This window comes from Amblyomma maculatum, chromosome 6, assembly GCF_055883805.1.
Source record: "Amblyomma maculatum isolate TAMU_Amacu chromosome 6, ASM5588380v1, whole genome shotgun sequence".
Lineage (NCBI taxonomy): Eukaryota > Metazoa > Arthropoda > Arachnida > Ixodida > Ixodidae > Amblyomma > Amblyomma maculatum.
In genome coordinates, this window is record NC_139349.1 from 32,860,389 (window position 1) to 32,882,841 (window position 22,453).

Genomic DNA, 22,453 nt, shown 5'->3' on the forward strand with positions numbered 1-22,453 from the left:
CTGCCATATCACGTATTTAAGGAGGAAATAACACCAAAATTAGATTTTAGATAGTTAACGGGACTGTATGCTATTAAGAATGGGAGAAATTAGCTGAGAAAAACTACGTGGGCTGGAGCGCGGCTGTCGCCTCGGCTGAGAAAAACTATTTCAGGGGATAACATAGTCAGAACAGCTTAACACGAAAACCAATTAGTTCATCATCATCATCATCATCATCATCATCTTCTTCTTCTTCTTCTTCTTCTTCTTCTTCTTCTTCATCTCCTCCTCCTTCTTCTTCATCGTCATCATCATCATCTTCTTGACTAACTGACCTAACAAGTCCGGCATGTGGGATCTGACTGAACAGATGCACACCGAATAATCGCCAAGCTCACGTTCATACATGGAAGCGAAGTCAGTTCTTTGTAAGCAGCGCAGATTTAATTTGTACCACTATATTGAAAGCAGCAGCTTTAGTGGAAGAGCAGTGTCCTCATTAAGCCGGCAAATGGTTATTAACCGCATATATTACTACACCTTTTTTTTTTTGTTTCAAAAGCAGAGAGTAAGCAATAACAACGTCGATACACTTCAGTAGAACTTTCCATTTAAGCGCACGTTCCTAACGCACGCAGTATCCTCTACGCGGTGTATTAGATTCGAGGAAGGCAAACAAAACCGCCCTTACAGAACGCGTGGACGTGCAGACAGAGACCGATGCAGTGCTTGAGCTGAGGGTACACTAAAGCAGCTGAAATTGCACGGAGCTCGCCGCTCCAATCAACGGGAGGAAATAGAATATGCATGGAGAGCAGGCGCACGTGATCGGCAGGCACGTGACTTGCATTTTGTTCTTGCCCAAGATTGTCAGAAATAAAGAAAGCCGGGCAGAAACGTTAAGACGGCGAGCGAAGGGAGAAGGGATAACGCGGACAGGAAGAATTGCACGGTCCGATCAATAACGCCTGTCGAGTTAAGGCCAAAGATATAAATTAGTTTGAACAACTGTCACGGATTATTCCGGAAAAGCACGCCTTTCGCAGTTGCAGTCGTGCAAATGGCTACCTACAGTTTATCACACGGGTTCTTAGAATTGAACACGAACACGGAAGGATGAAAACAAAAAAAGAAAAAGAACACTCTAGCTCAAACACCTCCATATATGGTGAGCCTTGCTTAATTTTCTAATAATACTTCGCTACAAATCTGATAGTGGCATTCTACAGCGTGCGTTATAATTCATCCTTTTTATTTCAGTGCTTTATCTCCTTGTTTAGCTTTCCCTTCTCCGCCAATCATTTCATTTTTGACAAAACAAATTTACATCTTCAAGACGTTTTCTGCACCACAATTTTTGTGGTGGCTATAACTCTTATGTCACCTTATCAGATAAACAACGATAACATATCTGCGGGCTTGCAAGGATGTCGCGATCTTCGAGCGTTATCTCGAGGGGAATCCATGCCTGAAGGTTGCTGAACCGGGTTTCTTGTGAAGTAATGTTCGCCAGCCAGAAACCTCCTTCGGTTTAGTTTGGTTTGCAGGGTTTAACGTATCAAAGCAACTAAGGCTATGAGGGACGCCGTAGGGGAGGACTCCGGAAATTTCGGGCACCTGGGGTTCTTTAACGTGCACTGAAAATGCACAGCATACGGGTGCCTTGCTTTTCGCCTCCATGGAAAAATGGCCACCGTGGTCGGGATTCAATATTGCATCTTTGGGCACACCAGTCGAGGGCCTTAACCACTGCACCACCACGACGAGGTCCTCCTTCGGTTTGTAAAAACGATACTTATAATGTTGCCCCAGCCTTGAACACATGTGATAGATGGACAGCGTAGGCGTCGACGACGGGTGCATGGGACATCGGAGACCCGGAATCTTCATGGGGCGTTACTTTATGTTTCAGTGTTCACAGCAAACGATGAGATTTCCACGACAGCTGCACGGAAACTGCTTTTTTCGTGACGCTGTGAGCGTCTCTGACGAGTTTACTGATTTATCGCGCGTGCGCATCACTGACGCACCACGACACACTCTTGAAAAGGAAATGTCCTGGGGGAAGGAGGTGCGCTATGAAGTTAAGATTTCGAAGCTGAGACATTGCAATACCTTAAGTGAAAACAATATATGTATACGTATAGAGGTAACGCCAATTCCCTCGCAAAATTAGAATGTATGGCGATTGAAGGGTACTGTCACACTCAGTCAGAGCTACGCACTGCGAGCTCCTGGGTAGGCACTTGCGTGGTCTAGCTTATACCGAGAGTGATAGTACATGTATTTAATATGTTAAATAACACTCCGCATGCCCTACTGGAAATATTTCGTAATATGATTTAAATGTGTTCAGTTATAACGTAGTGTCACCCGTGCCACCTATACTTACTGCTGCCTTCACGAGGCAGATCAGCGACAAAGATCGCGAGAGTGCACGTGAACACGACCTCCTCGTCGAATAGATCGCTGCCGGGACTTGGAAGCGGACTCAGAGCAGCGGGCGTCGAGGAGTTGCGTCGCATGTACCTCGAACCTCCGCCATAATGTCGAGGGTTATTGGGGCAACCCTAGATGGCAGCTGGGAGGTGCAAGACCAGGGCGTTTTGAACCAGCAACTCTGCTGGAGGCAGACGCAAGAGCGGGAGCAGGCGAAGCGGCGGTGGCGTAATTCACGTGCACTCTCGCGACCTTCTTCGCCGCCGATCGGCCCCGTGCAGGTAGCAGTAAGTATAGTTGGCAAGGGTGACACCATGCTCCCCGCCGAAAAGCGCGTCGCCCCGATTCGTTTCAGGCTATTACAGTGATATTACAGCGTAAGCGGAGCGCACAGTCAGAATATGTGGTCCTATTGTTCTCAGTAAGTGTAAGGCGAAAAACGCACAGTTTCAGAATGAGGGAGCCAACAGGTTATGCTCGGTCAAGCGGGAGAACCTCGTAATTTTCATAGCCGGCGAACCACCTCATTTGGTCCAAAGTAACGTTGGAGGAGCTTCTTGCTAAGGCCGCGACGGCGAACTGGAAGCCACACCCACACTTCATCGTCAGGTTGGAAATGAACGTCACGATGTCGGGTGTTGTACAGGCGTGCATCGACGCGCTGGCGGTTTTTGATGAGCAGTCTGGCCAGCTGTCGGTCTTATTCCGCGTGCTGGATGAAGCGTTGAATGTCGTCGTAAGTGTAGGCCTCTAGTTCTCGGGGCAGCATATCGTCAAGCGTGGCAATCACTTCTCTGCCATACACCAGGTGAAACGGCGAAACTCCATTGCTTTCTTGCATTGCGGTGTTGTAAGCGAATATTACATATGAGGAATGTCGTCCATGTTCTGTGCACGACGTCCACATACATAGATATAGCATGTCATAATCTTCTTAAGGCGCTCAGTGAGTCTCTTCACTTGTGGATGATATGCAGTATTTCTGCGATGGTGAGTGTTACTTAAAAGCAAGATCTCTGCCGTGAGTAAGGACATTAATGCGGCACCGCGATTAGTGATCAGGACCTCGAGTCCTCTGGAGCACCCGGGATTTGCGCCAAAGTGAGACTGTATACCCTCAAATGTCCGGATGCTGGGTCACCATGACAGGCCTCTATAATTTCATCACGTAAGTCACCCACAACAACGAGCAACAAAGACCTCGTACTCGCTGCGAAGTTCTTGTATAGAACATTGGTGCGGAGGAATAAAGCGGCCGGAAAGCACGCGCAAGAAGGCGCGTGGGACGGTGCCTTCTTGGGCTTCCAGATTAGCGATTAATTTGCAAGGTTCTGTGTCGAGTATCTGTCGCGCTGCCATATCGACCGTGCTCATGCTCTTAAAAATGCGTCTGCATACTTGTCGTCTTGACCTGCCTGGTGCTAATTATAATCAGCGCCATGCAGATCAAGGGGCTCTCGAAAGACAGCCGGAATCGGTGTGCGTGTGACTGGACATAAACTATCGTGGCGTCGAATTCTTGTGACAAAGGGCTCATCGAGACAAAGGGCTCATCTCGGAGACCCTACGGGACGTAGGGTCTCCGAGAGTGTTGAGCCAACGTACAGAGGGGTGGTCGATAAGCACCCAGAATGGAAGCCCGTAAAAGTACGGTCTCAACTTAGTAAGAGCCAAACTACAGCGAGACACTCTTTTTCAGTTATTGAGTACTTAGTCTCGCCGTTTGATAATTCCCGACTCTCATACGCTATGACACGCCATTCTGTTTCTGAAGAAGCACAGCTCCAAGGCCTTTTTACTAGCGTTAGTGTGGACTTCAATATCGGCGTCCTAGTCAAAGTGCCTAAGTACTGGGGAAGATCTGCAGGCCACGTTTAAGACGGTCGAATGCACGCTGCTATTCACCAAACCACTGGAAGGCAACATTCTCCTTCCTGAGAAGAGTAATGTGAGTCATCAACGTGAGAGAAATGATGAACAAAGATTAAACTTCGATATTTGGCACGAAAGCTCAAGAATCTCCGCACGGCGCTTGTCCGATGGCGATGCACTAAAATGTCTGATATTTTCAAGCCTGGTTAGCTGTGCGTATTCAATGTCATGATTGATCAATATAGCTTTGAACGTACGCTACCCTGACCTAGAGAGAAGCACGGGCCACGTTATGAGTTATAGGTTGGAGGGCTCCGACCTTGCGGCATAAAGGAGCTTGCTTGCGATAGTTCGAGTATCGGCTTCAACCAACGCAGTGCCGGACTGAGGACCCGGCCAACCCCGTCTATAACCCATAACCCATTTTCCCAAATAAATGTTTTATACTAGCACTACTCCACGTATACAGCAGGCATTGTACAATCTTCTATAATGAAGCAACTGAGGAACATCGCTACAGATATAGCAGATACTTGCATTACGCCAACCTTAAACGCAACCAGCGTCTTCTCGAGACTATCTGCAACATATCATACTTTTACTCTTATTTTGAGCCAGCCAGAGTACTTGCAGTATATTTTCGAAACTGTACTGTACGCAGTGTATATGAACATGATGCTCATGGTATCTGATGATCGCCACGTCATTATCAACAGTTTGCGCGGCTTAGAGTATTCCTGAGGATCCAACTTCGTACTGTTAGATATTTCTTCATCATCTCCGGCGTTCATATGGCACTGATGAGATGAATATATGTCTATACAACGCACCCACAAGCACCGCTAGGCTGTGGACCTCAGCTTTCTGGCAAGGATCAAGACCTTAACCTTTAGGAGCCCGCTTACAGCGTTTGCATGGTCAAAAGAAGTGCTTGAGAACGAGAATATGATTCTTCACATCATTAAAATGCGTTTTTATTCAGTTTAAGTTATGCCCAAAATACAAAGCGAGAACAACTATATAAACTTGTAGCGACTGCTCCTGAAACGATTAAAAGACGTTGTTTCATTCAGTTTAAATTATGCACAAAATAAAAAGCGAGAATAACTATATAAACCTGTAGCGACTGCTCATGAAACGACCGCACAATTGCGCGACACAACTCGCTCTTCAGCAGTAAGGTCCTGCCTCGCACAGGCACAAGCTCCTGCGTTTTCTGGTCCTTTCAGAAAGGTGGGTTACATTCCCTCCAGTGGCCGCTGTCGTAAGATATTCGCCGTCCAAGTACTGAAAGGCAATGTCTCATCCATTCGTTCACTCACTCACGCGCCTGTTTATTTTGTCGCCTAGATTGTGTTTGTTCGCTCACTATATCTCGAACATAGTATCGCTCGCTCATGCAATGTCTCAATGGCTGTCTTTTCACGTGTGCACTCCCTCGGAACTAATGCGATCGCGAACAAAGGTCCCCTCAAGCGGTTGTTATTATTTATTAAATGTCGGTATACTGTCCGCAGTGTGAGTGATGTTGCTGGCACACTGGGGCTGCCCTTCCCAAGGAAAAATAGACTGAAGAAGAAAAGACAGATTAACCGGGATCAAAAGGGAACGGTGGGAGAACAGAGAAATAGAGGGAGGCAGAACAGATCTATTCAAGGCTTGCACAGAAGCATGTAGCCCGGACTTATTAAAGGCAATGTAAAGAGAAATAAAAAAAAACTTGCTTCCCTTTTATTCCTTTCTTAAAGGGGCGATGACAGGGTCGTTCGATGTATTGCCGTTTTATACTTCTGTGAATATATAAGAATAATAAACAAGTCTGTGGTTCTACTCGGAAAGTTTAGTAGCTAGCGCACTGCGCATAAAAAAAAAGCGCGATAGAAATCGGAATCGGGAAATTCCTCCCGCCAATAGCGACCGCAATGTTGAAAGTTTTTATGTGACGTCACAAGAGAATAGACGGAGGAGCGTCATCTGTAATGCAGGCTGCAATATCAAAGGAAATGACTCTTTTTTTTTTTTCGTGGACGATTGATACAGTGGTCTTCTCTCACGCAGAAGTGCATGATGAAGATATCATCGCGCGAAAGCGATGTAGAGTAAGGCTTGTTTTCTTCAGCATAAGGCACGGTCACACTCAGTGGGCTGGACGGTTAGGTTCCTTAGCTTATCGATGCACTGATCTGTCGCATTAGAGCGGGGAAGACGCCAGCACGATCAACGGTAGGCTATCGTCGTAGTGTGAGGTTTTCGACCCCGTGATGCCAACAGAACTGATCAGCGGGCGGTCGCCCAATCTGTTTTGGTCAGATCGGAGGCCGAACGAGAACTTGACGCCCGATGAGTTAACGGCCTGAACAGCTGCGCTTGTCCGTAGTTTAACCGTATTAGAAAAAGGAAAACAAGCAACTACAGTTTATACATTCTCCCTTCTCATCAGAAATGACCTTGGCCAGAAATGTCAGTCGGCGCCGAACTGACGGCCCATTCCGGAACGAGTAGGCCTAACGCGAGTACGCGTACTGCGGGTGTGCAATTTCGGCGATTACGGAACCTGAATTCAGAAGCTTTGGCGGTTGCATGTGGCCATCGAGTGTAGTTCTGGCAATATTAGCCCAAAATCGACGACTGCTTACATCACAAAGCGCGTGCATATTGAGCGAGAAGCGTCGGAGTGACGCTGTCTGGCGAGCAACACTGATTGACTGATTGACTGATTGACTGACTGACTGAAAACCTTTATTGAGCAGAGATAAGGGAGAGGGATGTGTAGGTGGGGTCCTTAGTCCGGGACTCCAGCGGCTGCCGCTGCTATCCGCGCGCTTCTCACGAGGTCCCATTGGGCCTCTAGTCCAGAGCTGGATCGGGCAGCCTCCCACCCCTCAATTGTTGGCACTGCATTTGGGTCATCCGGAGGATAGTGTGGGCATGGTCCACACCATGTGGTGCAGGCCTGCCTTCTCCCCGCAATATTTACATTTGGGGTCGCGGCATCCGTGGTGTATTGTGTTTAAGCGGGCTGGTGTGTTATGTACATACCTGTCTGTAGGCGTCGCCATCTGACTTCCTCCGCTTTGGAGAGCCCCTTTGCTGAGGGTGGATATTTTCTGCGAGACAGTCTGCACTGCTGTAACCTCTCCGCGTATGTCGCCGGAGGGCGGGGATAGGGGGGTCTGGGGGATGGAGGGGTCGAGTCCCGGGAGAGGAGAGCTCGGGCAGCGGCATGGGCGCACTCGTTCCCTTCCACGCCTTGATGTCCCAGTATCCAGACGAGGCATTTGTCTTATTCGGGGTGTCCACGATTTTTTAACATTCTTGAAGCCTTGGGACATATTCGTCCTTTGATGTAGCTGTGGTAGGCAGCCATAGAATCTGTGATTATATAGGCGCAGGTGGTATGCGTGGTGGCTAAAGCAATGATCACTTCCTCCGCCGTTTCTATGTCGTCATCGCAAACGGTGAGGGCATCAGGGCATCAACCAGTTGTTGTTGGTGAATCACAACTGCTACTGTGTACCCCTCTTCTGACTTTTCTGTGTCTACGTAGTAGGATTCAGTGTCTGTCACGTAATTTTCATGGATGTATTTGGCCGTGCCTTCCCGCGCCCTCGGTGGAACAGAGGATGCATATTGCGGGGTGAGGGATTGGCTATGAAAGAGTTCGACCACTCGGGTGGTATAGCCTGTTTTTGTACGATGTCTTGTGGGCTAGTCAGGTTAAGGTCCATAAGAACGGTCTGGCCCGTGCGTGTTCTGGGTGAAGAACGCACCACGCAGATTAATCGACTAGTAGCAACACTGATGGCAGCCGGCAGCTGTCGGCGCCGCTTGTGGGTACCCGGCGCAGGCAGGGGACGTAGCATCCTCGGCGCTTCTTGCAGCTCTATTGTAGTTTGTAAACAAATAAAGGTGCAACTGGTGTAAAAAGAAGAAAATTTTTTTTTTTTGCTAGCTCAGCTTGCATTTCATGCCGTGCGAACGAGCACAACACGTTCTGGGGGCGCAGTCGTAATCCGCGAATCGGCGTATTCCTGCGCGAATTTATAGGGATCACAGACTAAATACTAAATGGTGTATGCTTGCGTTGAAGCACTCACGACGCATTTGCTGGACAGACACCAGGAAAACGCAACGTTAGGATCTGGAGTCGGTCAGAGTCGCGCTCGCGCTGTTAAGAGGGAGGAGAGACGAACACGGCGGTGGCTGGGAGGCTCGTGTTCGGTGCGGGCAGTCAAGCCCATTTGAATCGCGTTGGGTTTCGCGATGACTGGACTGAAGCGGCGGCAGTGACGGCGCATGCTTTCATGCTCTGGCCGTGGCCAGACTAAACATAGTTTTGCAAAAATGCTACCAACCGAAAATAATTAAGTTTGACTAACACACGCATATAACAGCAAGTCAAGAGGTACCGCTTCATTCAAAAGTTTCCTCTGCTCCTCTAATGTCGCAAGGTGTGCTCTCGCGTCAACATATGCTTGTTTGGGTTTTCCTTTTAGTTTTTGGACCCTAAGAGCGGTGGGCGATAGCTCAACAATCAGCAACACAAACGCTAACCCGGCCCTGTCCCCTTTTGCGGCGCACACGGCGGAATGAAAAATGTTGCTTTTTATATGCGGGAGCGGTTGTTGCTAAAACAAGCTAACCCTATAACATACAAATAATATGCTTCTGATTGTATTTAAATAATGCAGATGAGAACATCTATTTAGAACTCCTCGACATTATTTAGTCGAAAGCCCAAAACAAGTTCTGTTCTCTGGGGATCACTAAGGTCGCATACTATAGTGAAGGCTTCTCAAAGAAAGAAGAATATTCAAATAAACTATTTTTGCTGAAGAAAAAAACTCTCAGCGGACACAGTCCACGGCGTGCAGGACTGAGTGCAGCCGACATCGCGAACAGCAGAACACATGGGGTGATATATGCCGTTGTGACGTCAGCGGTCAATGGTTGCCAGACCAGCAAGCTGCCTTCGAAATAATAAAAAAATCAATCTGAAGATATCTACTGCACCAAATCAGCTCAAATTTCGAGGACTAATAATTTCACGTGTGTGAAGTGAAATGCAATAATCAGTTTGTGCTCAAATGTTAGCTGTCATGACCCCTTTGTCAAGATAACTTTCTTCTTGCGATCTTTTTTCGTCACGTCATTCCGGGACTGGAATGATCTACCACAGGACGCCGTGCATCATATCAACGCCATCCATTTTAAGAATGCTATCAAGACCATTGTTGTTTAACTCTCATGCCCATCCCTCATGTAATGCCCCATACCAGGGGCCTTTGAAATATCAAAGTAATAAATAAATAAATAAATAAATAAATAAATAAATAAATAAATAAATAAATAAATAAATAAATAAATAAAAAAATAAATAAATAAATAAATAAATAAATAAATAAATAAATAAATAAATAAATATAAGAGCAGGGGCCATTGGGAATATTTGGGAATACGTGGAAATAGATGGGAATACAATCTCACAATTCTCACAATCAATTCTCACAAGCACTTCATGCTTAAATTGACCCGCATACCTTTATGTGTATTTTTGTTTGGAAATCAAAGTTGATTGATTGATTGATTGATTGATTGATTGATTGATTGATTGATTGATTAATTGATTGATCAGAGTCTTGTGGCGTCTTCTAACTGCTTTTTTTTTCAAGGATATCCTCGTACGTCGTCTTCTTCATACGATAACAAAGGTAATCAAAGTTCCACTTAATAAAGCCAAGGACTCATTATATGACCACGGCACCAACCTAACACCTCAGCTCAATTAACAGTTTCTGTTTGTGTTTTAGTCCCAGTTCTGGGCCGCTGGCAAGTCCAATCGGCTGCAAGCTAATGCGAAATGTAGGGCTGCCGGGTCTGTAACAATTGGACTGCACAATGGTTCGTACATAATACAAGCGCTGCCATTTTTTGATGTTGACGCTTAGGCAAATAAATGCTTGGTCGCTTCTTTGAATAAACTGATTTGGATTGTAAAGACTAAAACGCGTGCTGGTGAGGACTTAAGATAAATACGATCAATGACAGAGGTTCGGGACTTCCTGCCTCTCACCCTATCCCAGTGCATGCATCCCAGTGCAGGTGCCATGTTACCTTCCCTCACTATAGCACCGCTGCCCTCTCTGGCCGTCACCCTCAAATATTTCTCTGTGCCAATCCCTCCTAATCCACCCCCTACGGTGTACACTTCCATCCAGGTTTTCGTAGGCTAGATTCGCTGTCCTCCCACATGTACAATTTCACACCTTCTTTAATTTTTTTACACAAGTCTAACTTATGCTGCCGCAAAAGTATACCTAGAACCGCGTACGCTCCACGAAAGCTAGTATGGCGGCTCGACTGCAGTGAATCCCCAATGGGCACAACGAAATTCTTGGAAAACGGAGGAAGATGTGGACAGCAAATGATGTGTGCCTTTCATCCACAGAAAAAAAATACTTTGCCAGTAACCTATGCTCAAGGTTGCGTCACATGTGCTTGTTTTGACTAGCTTCCTTTGTGGAAGGCGCTACTAACACCATTCTCCTACTTCAGTCCCTTCATCGTGCTTTGAGATCACTTCATCGTTGTTCCACTTCTCCCCTTGCCTTTTCAATTAGATACGAATGCTTCTGGAGATCTTCATACATGACCAAGTCTCCCGGGCGGATGGAGACGAGGCGGTGTATGGCCTGGGATCGAAGTCGTCTTCTCCGCTTTCGCGGTGACACTACGGAGAAGCACCGCAGCCCTGTTAACGACCGCCGCGGTCTAACAACAAGCCCAGTTTTGCTCTGCAGGCAGCTTCTCTTTCTCTGCTGGTGTCTCTAGCCTGCTAAAACTTCCGAATATATTGATTCTTTACTTTCAGGGTACGCAATAAGGTAATTTAAAATATATCGAACCAGATCTCACTGTTAAGAGCGGAAGTACAGAATGTAAAGCTCTTTTCCACCCCTGCAATACTGTATTTTGCATCCCGGATGTGTGATAATTCAGTACCAGCCACTTCCATTCTCGGCGGGAGAAACCGCATGAACTGTTAAAGTATCAACGAAGTTCTCCTGTACTTGGTACACAGTGGAGGCTCTTTCTCGCTCTCACCCATCGTACGCACTAAATGCGTTAGTCGATTTGCCACTGGTCGTGGTAATCAAATTACCATCGACGTGGTTCCCGAGGAACGTGGAAAAACACTTCGACGCCTCTTACTAGGAGGAGTTCGCGTGCTGCTTGTCATCACAAGCAAGGCATCGAGCTCACAGGCGTAGAATACGGTTCTTGCAGCGCCTTCTACGACATACCGGTTGCACACGCCCTGTACGCAATTTTTGCAGATGCTCCTTATGTGTCCTTGTTGCTCCTTCAATTGTGTGACGCCATCGTCTTCACAAAAAAGAAAAGAATCACATATCCAGCTCCCGCACAGGCTCGGTCTTATCATCATCATAGTTTTCGTCCTCGTCGTTGTCCTCGTCGGAGTTTTGCTCTAACCAGATGGTCCATTTTGAGCGTCGTTTCTTTCCCATCTTCCTCGAACTCAGGGCCGTGCTTCCTCTGATGCGTTCTTGTATATACGTCCAGGAAGATAAGCTACCGCAGACCATCTGACAGGAATCCTGTATGCAGCACGCACGGATGAATAATCGCTGACCGTTGTGCGGGGTCCGCTGTTTCGCGAAGAAATGGATCAGTAGTATGGGTTGTGTGCCGTATAGCCCTTGATCTATAATTCTGGGCAGAGAATGATAGTAGCGGAAGAAAATGATGAGGGGGGGGGGGGGGGGGGGCAAAAGAATGGTCTTTTCTGGGGCAGTGCCGTACAGTAGTAATGAAAGCAGCTTTGCGTAACTAGACATATAAAATGTCCCAAGTGGAACAAATGTGGGGAGGCATTCGTCTCGACCTCGTTGTAGCCGCTACATTACGTAGCGTTACGTATTGTGTTCCTTAGTCTATACCAGGGCCTTTGAGGTATCAAATAAACAAATAAATATGGCGTTGCACAAGTACGCAAAAAATGGCCCAAGGGGGAGAGAAACCTTCTTGACCTTCGCAGGCCGAGATACCCAAGTAAAGGGTATTCTGTAGCCAGGATTGATTTCTCCTGTTGTTCGCTGCTTAGCGGTAGCAAATGAATGTTGTTCTATGAACGGTTATGCGCGTTGTCAGCGGAGACAGAAAGAATGACATGTGCGGGGCCACACACACCGTCCGTGATGAATTGGAAGCTAACACCGTTTCTATTTTTGTAGCAATATACGCGCTATCGCTCTGTTGGTTTATGCTACAATCCTGATTTGGCAGCACCTAGAAGCTTCGCGCATTCATGATAGCAAGGAAAAGACGAAAGAATCACAACAATGTTTTTGCGCTCTTTGTTCTTTCTTTTTTTTTTCTTTCAGTGCCAGAAAGAAGACCAGCCTATATTTCTCGCGAGATTTCACTGCCTCGCTTGGTAGGAAAGACAAAGGGCACAGTGTCGTGACCAATTATACTATTAGTAGCTGATACTGCGGGTTTCCAACAGTACTGTAACTCGGCCTTCTTGGAACGATACGATCTGGCAAGACAGTAATGTATTCAAATATCATTTTAAGTGGAAAATTATTTGCAGTGTATATTTTATATACGGCACTGTTTATTTACCATTTATTTAGATAACTTGTGATAAATCAATGGCGAGTTATCGGCGTGAGTAATAACACGGCTAGAGTATTAAATTGAAACGAGCAAAAGCTTTATCGTTGGATACTGCGATAAGGCTAATGTCGCTGAGCTTCCTGGTCATGAAGTATACTGTTTCATGACCTGACCTGTACTCTTCACTGAAACAATATTCTTTACTACGAACGTTCTTAATTTATATTTACCTTCCGTTGTTATAATATGGCTGCTGCGTATAAACTCGCCTGTTCTGCCTTTTTTATTTTTCGCAGCTGTAAGTGAGGGCCTGCGGCTGGTGCGGCTCGACATGCCTGGCGCGGTCATCAGGGGCGACCCGGTCTGGCTCAATTGTTCTTTCGACCTCGAGTCGGATGATCTGTACTCCGTCAAGTGGTACAAGAACAACCGGGAATTTTTCCGTTACCTGCCCAATGAGGAGCCGCCAGGGCAGGCATATAAGCTATCGGGCGTCTACGTAGACGTGAGTTGCTCACCCCTTCTTCTTTTTCTTTTCCTCTCTCTTGAACAGCCCCAAGAAAGCCTGGCACACTGTAACTATCCTGTTTTTTTTTCTTTTTTTTTTTTTACCTATTACTTCCTAGATATATGCTGGGGAAACCGTCGCGCGCGTATTGAAATTAATATGACGGAGCTGCGACTACCCTAATAAAAAAGAACGTAGTACTCTGTAGGTGGTGCCACTGACATACTATGACATCACTACTAATAAGAACAGGAACAACATTCCCCGCATTCTGTATTCGAAAGTTGGTTGGTTGGTTTTTGGGGGTTTAACGTCCCAAAGCGACTCAGGCTATGAGAGACGCCGTAGTAGAGGACTCCGGAAATTTCGACCACCTGGGGTTCTTTAACGTGCACTGACATCGCACAGCACACGGACGCCTTGCTTTTCGCCTCCATCGAAAAGCGGCCGCCGAGGCCGGGATTCGATCCCGCGTCCTTGGGAACAGTAGTCAAGCGCCGTAACCACTGCGCCACCCCGGCGGGGTGTATTCGAAAGTAACACCACATTACTTGCAGCTCACGAAATGAGATTTACGATCACCGCAGTCTGATACGCGCGCATTTGCGATCACTGCAATACTTCGATGTTCTGGAAAACGTGCCGCACAGGACCAACGGCATTCGCTCCAGTGAGCACGTGCTGATGCCAGTGCGCTTACGGAGTAATAGCGTATTCTTTAATTTGCTAACATCAGAGCACTCATTAGTGGAAACTATTATCACGTTGTGTTGGCATATGAAGCTTACACCTTTCGCACACCTTCAGGCTCAGGAAGGCTGCACCCACCAACTGTTCAGACCGTTCCAGAAACTTCGCGATACTAGAAATATATGGTGAAGGCATATCAACGACGCAACTGTGTCGTCTAGCAATTGCAGTTGCGTACAAGAGATAGAAATGGCGGGATTACTATAACCTTAACGCACACACATTCGCATAAATCGCATCGCCCTGCTGGACTACCTTCGTAATATAATGTCAGTCCCACTGTACTGTACTGTGCCGTGCCAAACATATTTTATACTACACTAAACTACGCAGCACTATACCATACTGCATTCGACTGCACTACTCTACAATATATTACACCTCATTAGACTACACTACACTAACCAAGCAGCGGTTGTGCAGTGGGTTAGGGCGCTCTTCTGCTGTGCTCAAGGATGCGGGATCGAATCCCGGCCGCGGCGGCCACTTTTCGATGGAGGTGGAAAGCAAGGCGCCCCTCTGTTGCACGGTTTCACTGCACGTTAAAGAACCCCAGGTGGTCAAAGTTTCCGGAGCCTTCCACTAAGGTATCTCTCATAGACTGAATCGTTTGGGGACGTTAAACCCAATTAAGCCAAGCCAAACTACTCTACACTGTAATATCCTGTACCATACTAATATCATGCTATGATATACTATACTATACTATACTATACTATACTATACTATACTATACTATACTATACTATACTATACTATACTATACTATACTATACTATACTATACTATACTATACTATACTATACTATACTATACCATACTATACTATAGTATGATCTACTATACTATACTATACTATACTATACTATACTATACTATACTATACTATACTATACTATACTATACTATACTATACTATACTATACTATACTATACTATACTATACTATACTATACTATACTATACTATACTATAGTATAGTATAGTATGATACAGAGCACTATAGGTAGTCGCGGAGGCTATATTCTATCATGCATATTTCGGACCTATTCATTGCCTTCCTCTATTTTGGCCTTAGGCCGAACTTCCTTGAGAATTCTCGTCCCAAACTGTTTGGTATTTCGAACTAAGAAAGTGATCAGTGTTCTGGTTCTCAGTGCACTTGGTTTCCGGCTTAAGGAAGACGTTGCTGTTGTTTATTGCATGGCGGCCGATAACTGACCTTTTTCTATACGACATTTTGCAGGGGCAGCATTATAACTGTGTTGTCGTTTTGCAATGTATGCATTCAATTGTACAAATCTCTCAGACGTATGTTTTACGCAAAGTTTAATTTATGGACGAGGTATCCTTGGAGCAACAGAAGATGGGCTTTATGCTTCGATCTGAGCCGTTCTGATATCTTTGTTCGCGCTAAGGTGAGAATCGACTATAGAGACGGGTACATCGCGATAACTTCCCGTCTACACAGCTATAGGTGGCTGACACGATTAATATATTTCTAAGCTAACTTTCTGCCTGAAAAGATAAACACAAATATAGCTATAGATTTACGTCCGGACGTCACACGTACGTTAGGTTGGGGTCATATACTTACTTTGGAAGGACAGATGATAAGAGCGCCCTCTTTGTAAGTAGGTGGCGCCTGAGGCCACCACGTTCCATATTTTTCGCTACATTTGTCTTAACAATCTATCTTACTTACGAAATTGTTCATAATATTTCCATTTGTATTTACATATAAATGCTCTTGAAAGTTACGTTTGAACTTTAGGACTTTTTATTAGCTGATATTTTTATGACATTTTATAAGCTGAAAGCTTTCGAACAAATGCCCTTTTTCCTTCAATTGAGAGGGTAATTGATTCTATGTAATCATGAGTACCTTATTCTGAGCTGTGCAGTATTAAATGCCCTCAGAATATTGAGTTAGCGTGTGCGTACATCGCACTTGTAAGCGAGATATGTAAATTTTCACTCTTGACTCGCTCAACACGCGGTCAGACTACACAGTATACCGGAGCGCCGGAACCAGGCGAGGCTCACTTGTCGCCGAGGCAGCAGCGAGGGAGAGGCCATGGCGCGGGGATACAACGGGGAGAAGATGAGGATTACTAAACACACCATTGCAAGCGTCAGTAAAACTGCGCGTAGTCAAGTCATGTGCTTCGTATGACGTCACACAACCGCAGAAGCGACTTGCAGCTGGTACAACCGCTCCGGCGGCCTGCTGGTTTACCGTGTTGTAGCTGTCGATACGCAGCGTTTAGCAACGAGTTTGGCATGTATTATTTTGTATAAGATAGTGGTAGTAAGACGTCACAGCGAATGGAGTCCGTTAAATGCACCGTCAGAAGGCCGCAAAACAAGGCTGAGTATGAACGTGAGCTTTAAGATAGTAAAGCGACCCTGTGAGGCGCCAGAACATCACTGCTACTCCAGATCACTTCGCCGCTAATACCAATCAGCTCTCGCTGGTCAATGGAGTAAGCCGGTAAGCCTAGCCCTACTATTTTTTTCCTTGAACTGGTCAACTGGCAAGCTGGAGTCGGATCACATCAGCCCGTCATTTCCGAACAATGTCCGATCTTGAGTGTCCCGAAACGAAAGCCCACTAAAAGATGGAACTCCGCAGTAGGTCCGGACTCCGTGCTGCATAATGTGTTCCTAAAACAGTTCCAAGATGCGAAACTTCAGTTTTCCGTATTCCAACCATGTCACCATTTGCGTATTCCCGACGAAACAAGGGAAACGTAACTTAACGCTAGAAGACGGTGCAACTACTGCGGAAGCTGTAAGCTGTTTCCATGCTTGCATTGTCGCCATGTCGTAGCCTTGCCATTTCCTGGAGAGCAGAGACCCAGCACCACCACAAGACAGTGAGGCCACTTCGCACGAGCCATGGCCTTGGAACTACCGCACCCAGCGTTGTAGATCACGCGAGAGGAAACGGGGGAACAGAACGAAAGTAACCGCTAGAAACTTTTTCCGCAAGTGCAACGTTCGCGAATTCTGGCGTGGCGCGATGCCAAAAAGCGGCCTCCGAGGCGTCGTTTTCGGCGAGACGGGACCTAACGGTCGTCGTCGCGAAGTTTTCCGACTCAGTTTTGTTCTTTCGGGGATGAATGCGAACAAAATGTGAAATACTCCAAGTGCACCAAATACGGGAGAAAGTAGTTTGTGTACATCACCGGAGCATGCGACCAGAGCAGTCAAGAACGGCCACTGAGCCTACGTCAGCGTCCGCATCGTCATTTAACGTTTTCGGTGTCAAAAGAACACTTCCGAAACATTGCGCTCTTCAAAAGCACCCCATTAGGCCGCTGGCAGAGGGCTGGGTTGTGCCCCGAAATTACTCCGCTTCGCATTGCGTAGTCACAACGTTTTGTTTTCGGCCTCTACGCAATTTTTTTTTTTTTTTGTGGCAGGCTTTACGCTAAGAGTTCCGGCTTTGTAGCATCGCTTCTCTATATAGTCAGCTTTTGTTTTCGGTACGGCGCGCGTATATATAATAAAGTAAATTTTGAGGCACGTGATTATCACTCCGCCTTATATACTATGCAGAACAATGCTAGTTTAGGTACTAATGACACGTTATGTTTTTGCGGCACGCAAAAATGCATCCTAAATGACCTATCACCGTCATTTCATTTTAATTTTATTTTGTTGGTCCTTAGAGGTTGGAATGAGCGGTATATGGTAACTGATACGGACACCCTTTGCAAGAATAACGATGGCTGCTTTGAGAGTGGTCTGAACAATATACATACATTGCTGTCAAGCTGCTATAACGCCGTTGCAGTTCCGAAATGTAGGAATGGGGGAAATATTTTCTGACAGTGAAGCCAGCGAATTCTTGTGGTGCGGCCGTCAGCTACTCAAGTCAGGAAGTGCCCTGAACAATTTAATAGGATTTTTTGATCAGCTAAAGTAATAATAACACTGGGAGACATGTAATGCTATAGTAAGAAAACGCAGAGAGCATTACACTGCTCGCGCAGACACGAAAAAAAAAAAAGCGTCCTCATACTTAGTTAAGGCAGTTCTCGCTTCCGCCTCAATTTTTTTAGCCATCGGCTCGAAAGGCAAAGTAGAACTGATAAAAATATTCCCACTATCCAGCTAGTGAGCGTAGTATGTATATTGTTACGAATGGGATGCGTTTATTGACAGATGAATGCAGATGATGCGGGATGGGCTCGAGGCTTGAAAAGGCAGCCAGGCCAACGTGCCTCGCACTCCCTCAGCCTCCTCTTCAAACCACGCAGTCACTTTCACTTCTTTCACATCAATCGCTACGTAGCGCGTGACAATTTCCCCCTTTGCAGACAAAGGTCGTCCTCGAGCAAGTCAGGTTGGACGACGCACGCAGCGCTTAAGAACAGCAACATGGGCTACTTGGGTGTTGCGGGAGCGACGAATGTGGGCGGTAACTTTGGCGATCACATATGGTACGACATGCAACTATAGCACAACTAAAACACTATACCGTGCTCGGTATCGTTGTATGTTCTGTTGTTTTATACAAATGTAATAACGAAAATTACATAGTGTCTTCCAAATATATCTTAACGGTGGTAAAGGAATATTCTTGCACACATGCAGCCCTCTTCGTTCTATCACATGGCACTCGCCTTAATGTATAACGTTCTACTTCAGCCGGAGCTGGTGAATACACTCATGGCTAGGCTGCATGCAAAACATAAATACTCCCGAATGTAGAAGAGTTAAGTGTTTACTCTGTACTTCTCCACTGATCAGTACTAAAGATATGGATATAATATACCGAAGCATCCCCTATACTTTAGTTAGCTACGATGACTGTCGGCTTCTTAGTAGCAATGTCATACCGAATCCTTCATTTGCCGCCTTTAACTGCTCAGTATCCAGGAGGGGGTCTGATGCTTAAACTAATCGCTATTCAACGTGAATTGCTAGACTACGCTTTTTTCTTGGGGGTTGCGACTTGCTAATAACCATACGAAGCTGTGGCAGAGCCAAAACTAACTTGTCTGTCATATCAGTTGCTGTTTCATTTTCCGTCGTTCGGCAAACGATTTTCAGAGTCAGATGCGACAGTCCTCGCCAGGTTTCTTCGAAACATCGTTAGGACAGCGGCACTTCGATTGACAGGCGGGATTGTGTCTCTTGTACGTACACGTCTTCAGCAGCTTGACGGCACAGTACCGTCTCTGAATTTGCTTATTTCACCTTGGTTGGACGCTCAGTATGCGGAGACGTCACACGTCAACGCCTTACAAATTATAGGAAATAAGAGGAGACAAGAAACTGCTGTATACATATAACATTTCGTTTTATGAAGGAATTTAAAGCCTGGGCCCGCTGTAGCGCTCCCATCGAGCGGCTACAACATGTAAACCACTCGTGCGCAGCGAGTCTCTAGTGACGTGGTGCATCTAAATTCTATCGGCTAGCAGATATTAGATATTTCGTAGAAACTGTATCGCATGATAGGATGATATGCGTACTATGCGTCCAGCCTTGGTCTACAGCCCGTTAGCCATAACGGACGCTGCTATTATAGAAGACCGCGAAACGGGGTGCGCACACTTTGAAGTCATATGTGTCAGCCTGAATTTGCCAAGAAAGCTGCACTTCCACATTGCATTGGGGCCACCGATGTTTAGCCTAACGCTTCTGTGAGAGCTCCGAACACGCGTGTGAGGGAGAAAACAGAGAAATCGGTGTTCACTGAGCGTAATACGGCCATTGTGAACGCGCGCATGCGCGCACGCACGCACGCACGCACACGCTCACTCACTAACTCATCATCATCGTCATTATCATCATCATCATCAGCCTGACTATACCCAATGCAGGGCGAAGGCTTCTCCCGTATTTCTCCAGTTAAACCGGTTCTGTGCTAGCTGCATCCACTTGACCCCTGCGAACTTCTTAACCTCATCCGTTGACCTAACTTTCCGTCGCCCCCTGCTACGATTTCCTTCCCTTGGAATCCAATTCGTTACCCTAAGCGACCATCGGTTGTCCCCTATTCGCACTACATGCCCTGCCCATGTCCATTTCTTCTTCTTGATTTCCACTAGAATGTCAATAACTGGAGTTATTTCTCTGACCCACTCTGCACACTTCCTATTTCTTAACGTTACACCTACGACTTTGCACTTCATAGCAATCTGCGTTGTCCTTAAGTAGAACCCTTTTCGTTATTCTCCACATTTCAGCCCCATAGGTGAGCACAGGTAAGCAGCTCCTTTCTGTACCAAACAAGCGCCGGGCGCAACGCTCCACATGTGATAGCCACTAATGACATACGCTAGTGAATGAATACGACATATGTTCAAAGAATAGCCAAAAAATTTCATCAGTACAGTCACAGGACAAACTAATTAACGGATCGGAATGCACTGTTCCGCAAACGAGAGGGTCAGAATTAAAGTGAAAAAGCTCAAACGTGAAGACTAACAATAAAATACACTTAATGAAATGTCGTGGCTATATGAAAATGAGGTTAATGACGTTATTTTGATTCATGTGTCCTTAACAACGCAGTGCAGCCTGCCTGCAGGAAGGAGTTTCCTGTGATCGCACCACTTTAATGCATGCCGTTGGGATGTTTTGATACGACGGCAAGTTCAGTGACTTCTACAGAGCTACCTGTTTAACAGAGGGCGGATTTGACTGTCCCGGTCGGTCAGATTTCCATCTCACAAGGGCTTTCTGAGTTCAGAACACCTAAGAGTTCGTTGTCACCTGGTCCTGTGACGCTACATAAACCGCCAATCAATCAGTGTCCGTCCATGGCCTACCAGAGAAGTCATAATTAGCTCAGAACGTCTACACTGCCGCACTTTCTGGTGAACGGGGCCTTCAATTTTATCGCGTTATAGAACTGAGGGGACACTTAGCTTCCGCCTATAAGGGTATGAATATACAGCGTAAGTCGGTCCCGAGTCCCGGCTGCTGCTCGTTTGTGGATATTATTTAAAGTACATTCTCTTTCCTATACACACTCAACGCCTAATTCCTTAACTCGTGCTTCACATATTTATGCTCATCAGCATGTAGTCGGCAGCTGCTTCATTTTGTAAAATATCACTTATACCCAAGTGCGCTTTAATCAAGCTGACGGACGTTCTTACGTAACCGGTAGAAACGTGTTGCCTGGATTATTTTGGAGAGAACGGACTTTAACGTTATCGTCTCATTGCAATGTTAACACTTTCATTCGTTAAAACCATAAACAAATGTGACGTAGTGCAGCATCATACCTTCTCTAACAACCCTGGTCATTCTGTCATCTCCTAATTTTTACTATAAGGGTTTCCCTGCCACTGGCATTCATAGTACTTTGAAGAACAGAGTTATTAGACGGGACTCCCAGCCGATTCCGCGATTGGATTTTGAATCACGGGGTTGCAAAGTGAACATTATACCACCAGCTGCAACAATATATACAGGAAGGTATGTTAGCAGAAAGTGTTCGCTCATTACGCTATTGTACCTCCGAGAGCAAAGATTTCTGGGAAACAATTTTGTTCCGCGTCAGTAGCGCAAATAGCAAATACCAACGCTTCTTGTCCGAACTCCGGCGTCCGGACAGTATATTCACGAATGTCCCACTCCTGATGTCTACGTAAAGATTCGCACATAACGTTCACAACTTAGTACCGCTGCTGCGAAGCACGAACTAGTCGTCCAACATATGGAAACGTCGGCAGCCATCAAAGGAAGAATGGACCGGCATACCATTACTACGATGCCGTGAGCGTGAATTAGGCACATGCATTATTTGTAGTTTCCCCACTGACCATAGGAGACGCGTGATGGGTGCACGAAGTGAGTGACTGTGGGAGATGCTGCACGGGGATTCTGGTCTCGCCTCGGTGCGCTAGGCTTTCCAGCGCAGCGATCGTTCGCGCAGCGCTCCTTTTGTCACCGATGGCACGGGTCCAAGGCTCGCAACGCACTCCCGCCACTCCCTGTCTCTGCGGAAGACCATCAAGGGCAGTGAAAAGCAGGAATCCCAAGCATTGTTCGCCGCGAGGGAAGGGAAAGCGTACAGATCGTCAGTACGCCTCTATGGACGGTCTTTTGTGGTCGCAGTACCCTGTGTTTCGGAACTCTGCTCTTCACTTCTGCATCGTTCTATTTGCCGCGAGGTGTGTAGGCTAGGATAGTGATGGTCACTAGCGGAACATTCTGATTGTGAGACTCTTATATACTAATGTAGCGATATGTTATGACATCGAAAAAAAAAATTAAAGCATCCCGGAA

At 46.2% G+C, this 22,453-nt stretch overlaps 1 protein-coding gene across 1 annotated transcript in view; it reads left to right on the forward strand.

The window, feature by feature from the left end:
• Nucleotides 1–2,528: 2,528 nt before the first annotated feature.
• LOC146185426 (uncharacterized) overlaps nt 2,529–22,453 on the forward strand; it is a 34,326-nt gene continuing 14,401 nt past the window's right edge. The window contains exons 1-2 of the mRNA XM_084607819.1: nt 2,529–2,708; nt 13,229–13,441. Coding sequence (XP_084463945.1) covers nt 2,529–2,708; nt 13,229–13,441 — 393 coding nt within the window. The remainder of the gene's footprint in view (nt 2,709–13,228; nt 13,442–22,453) is intronic.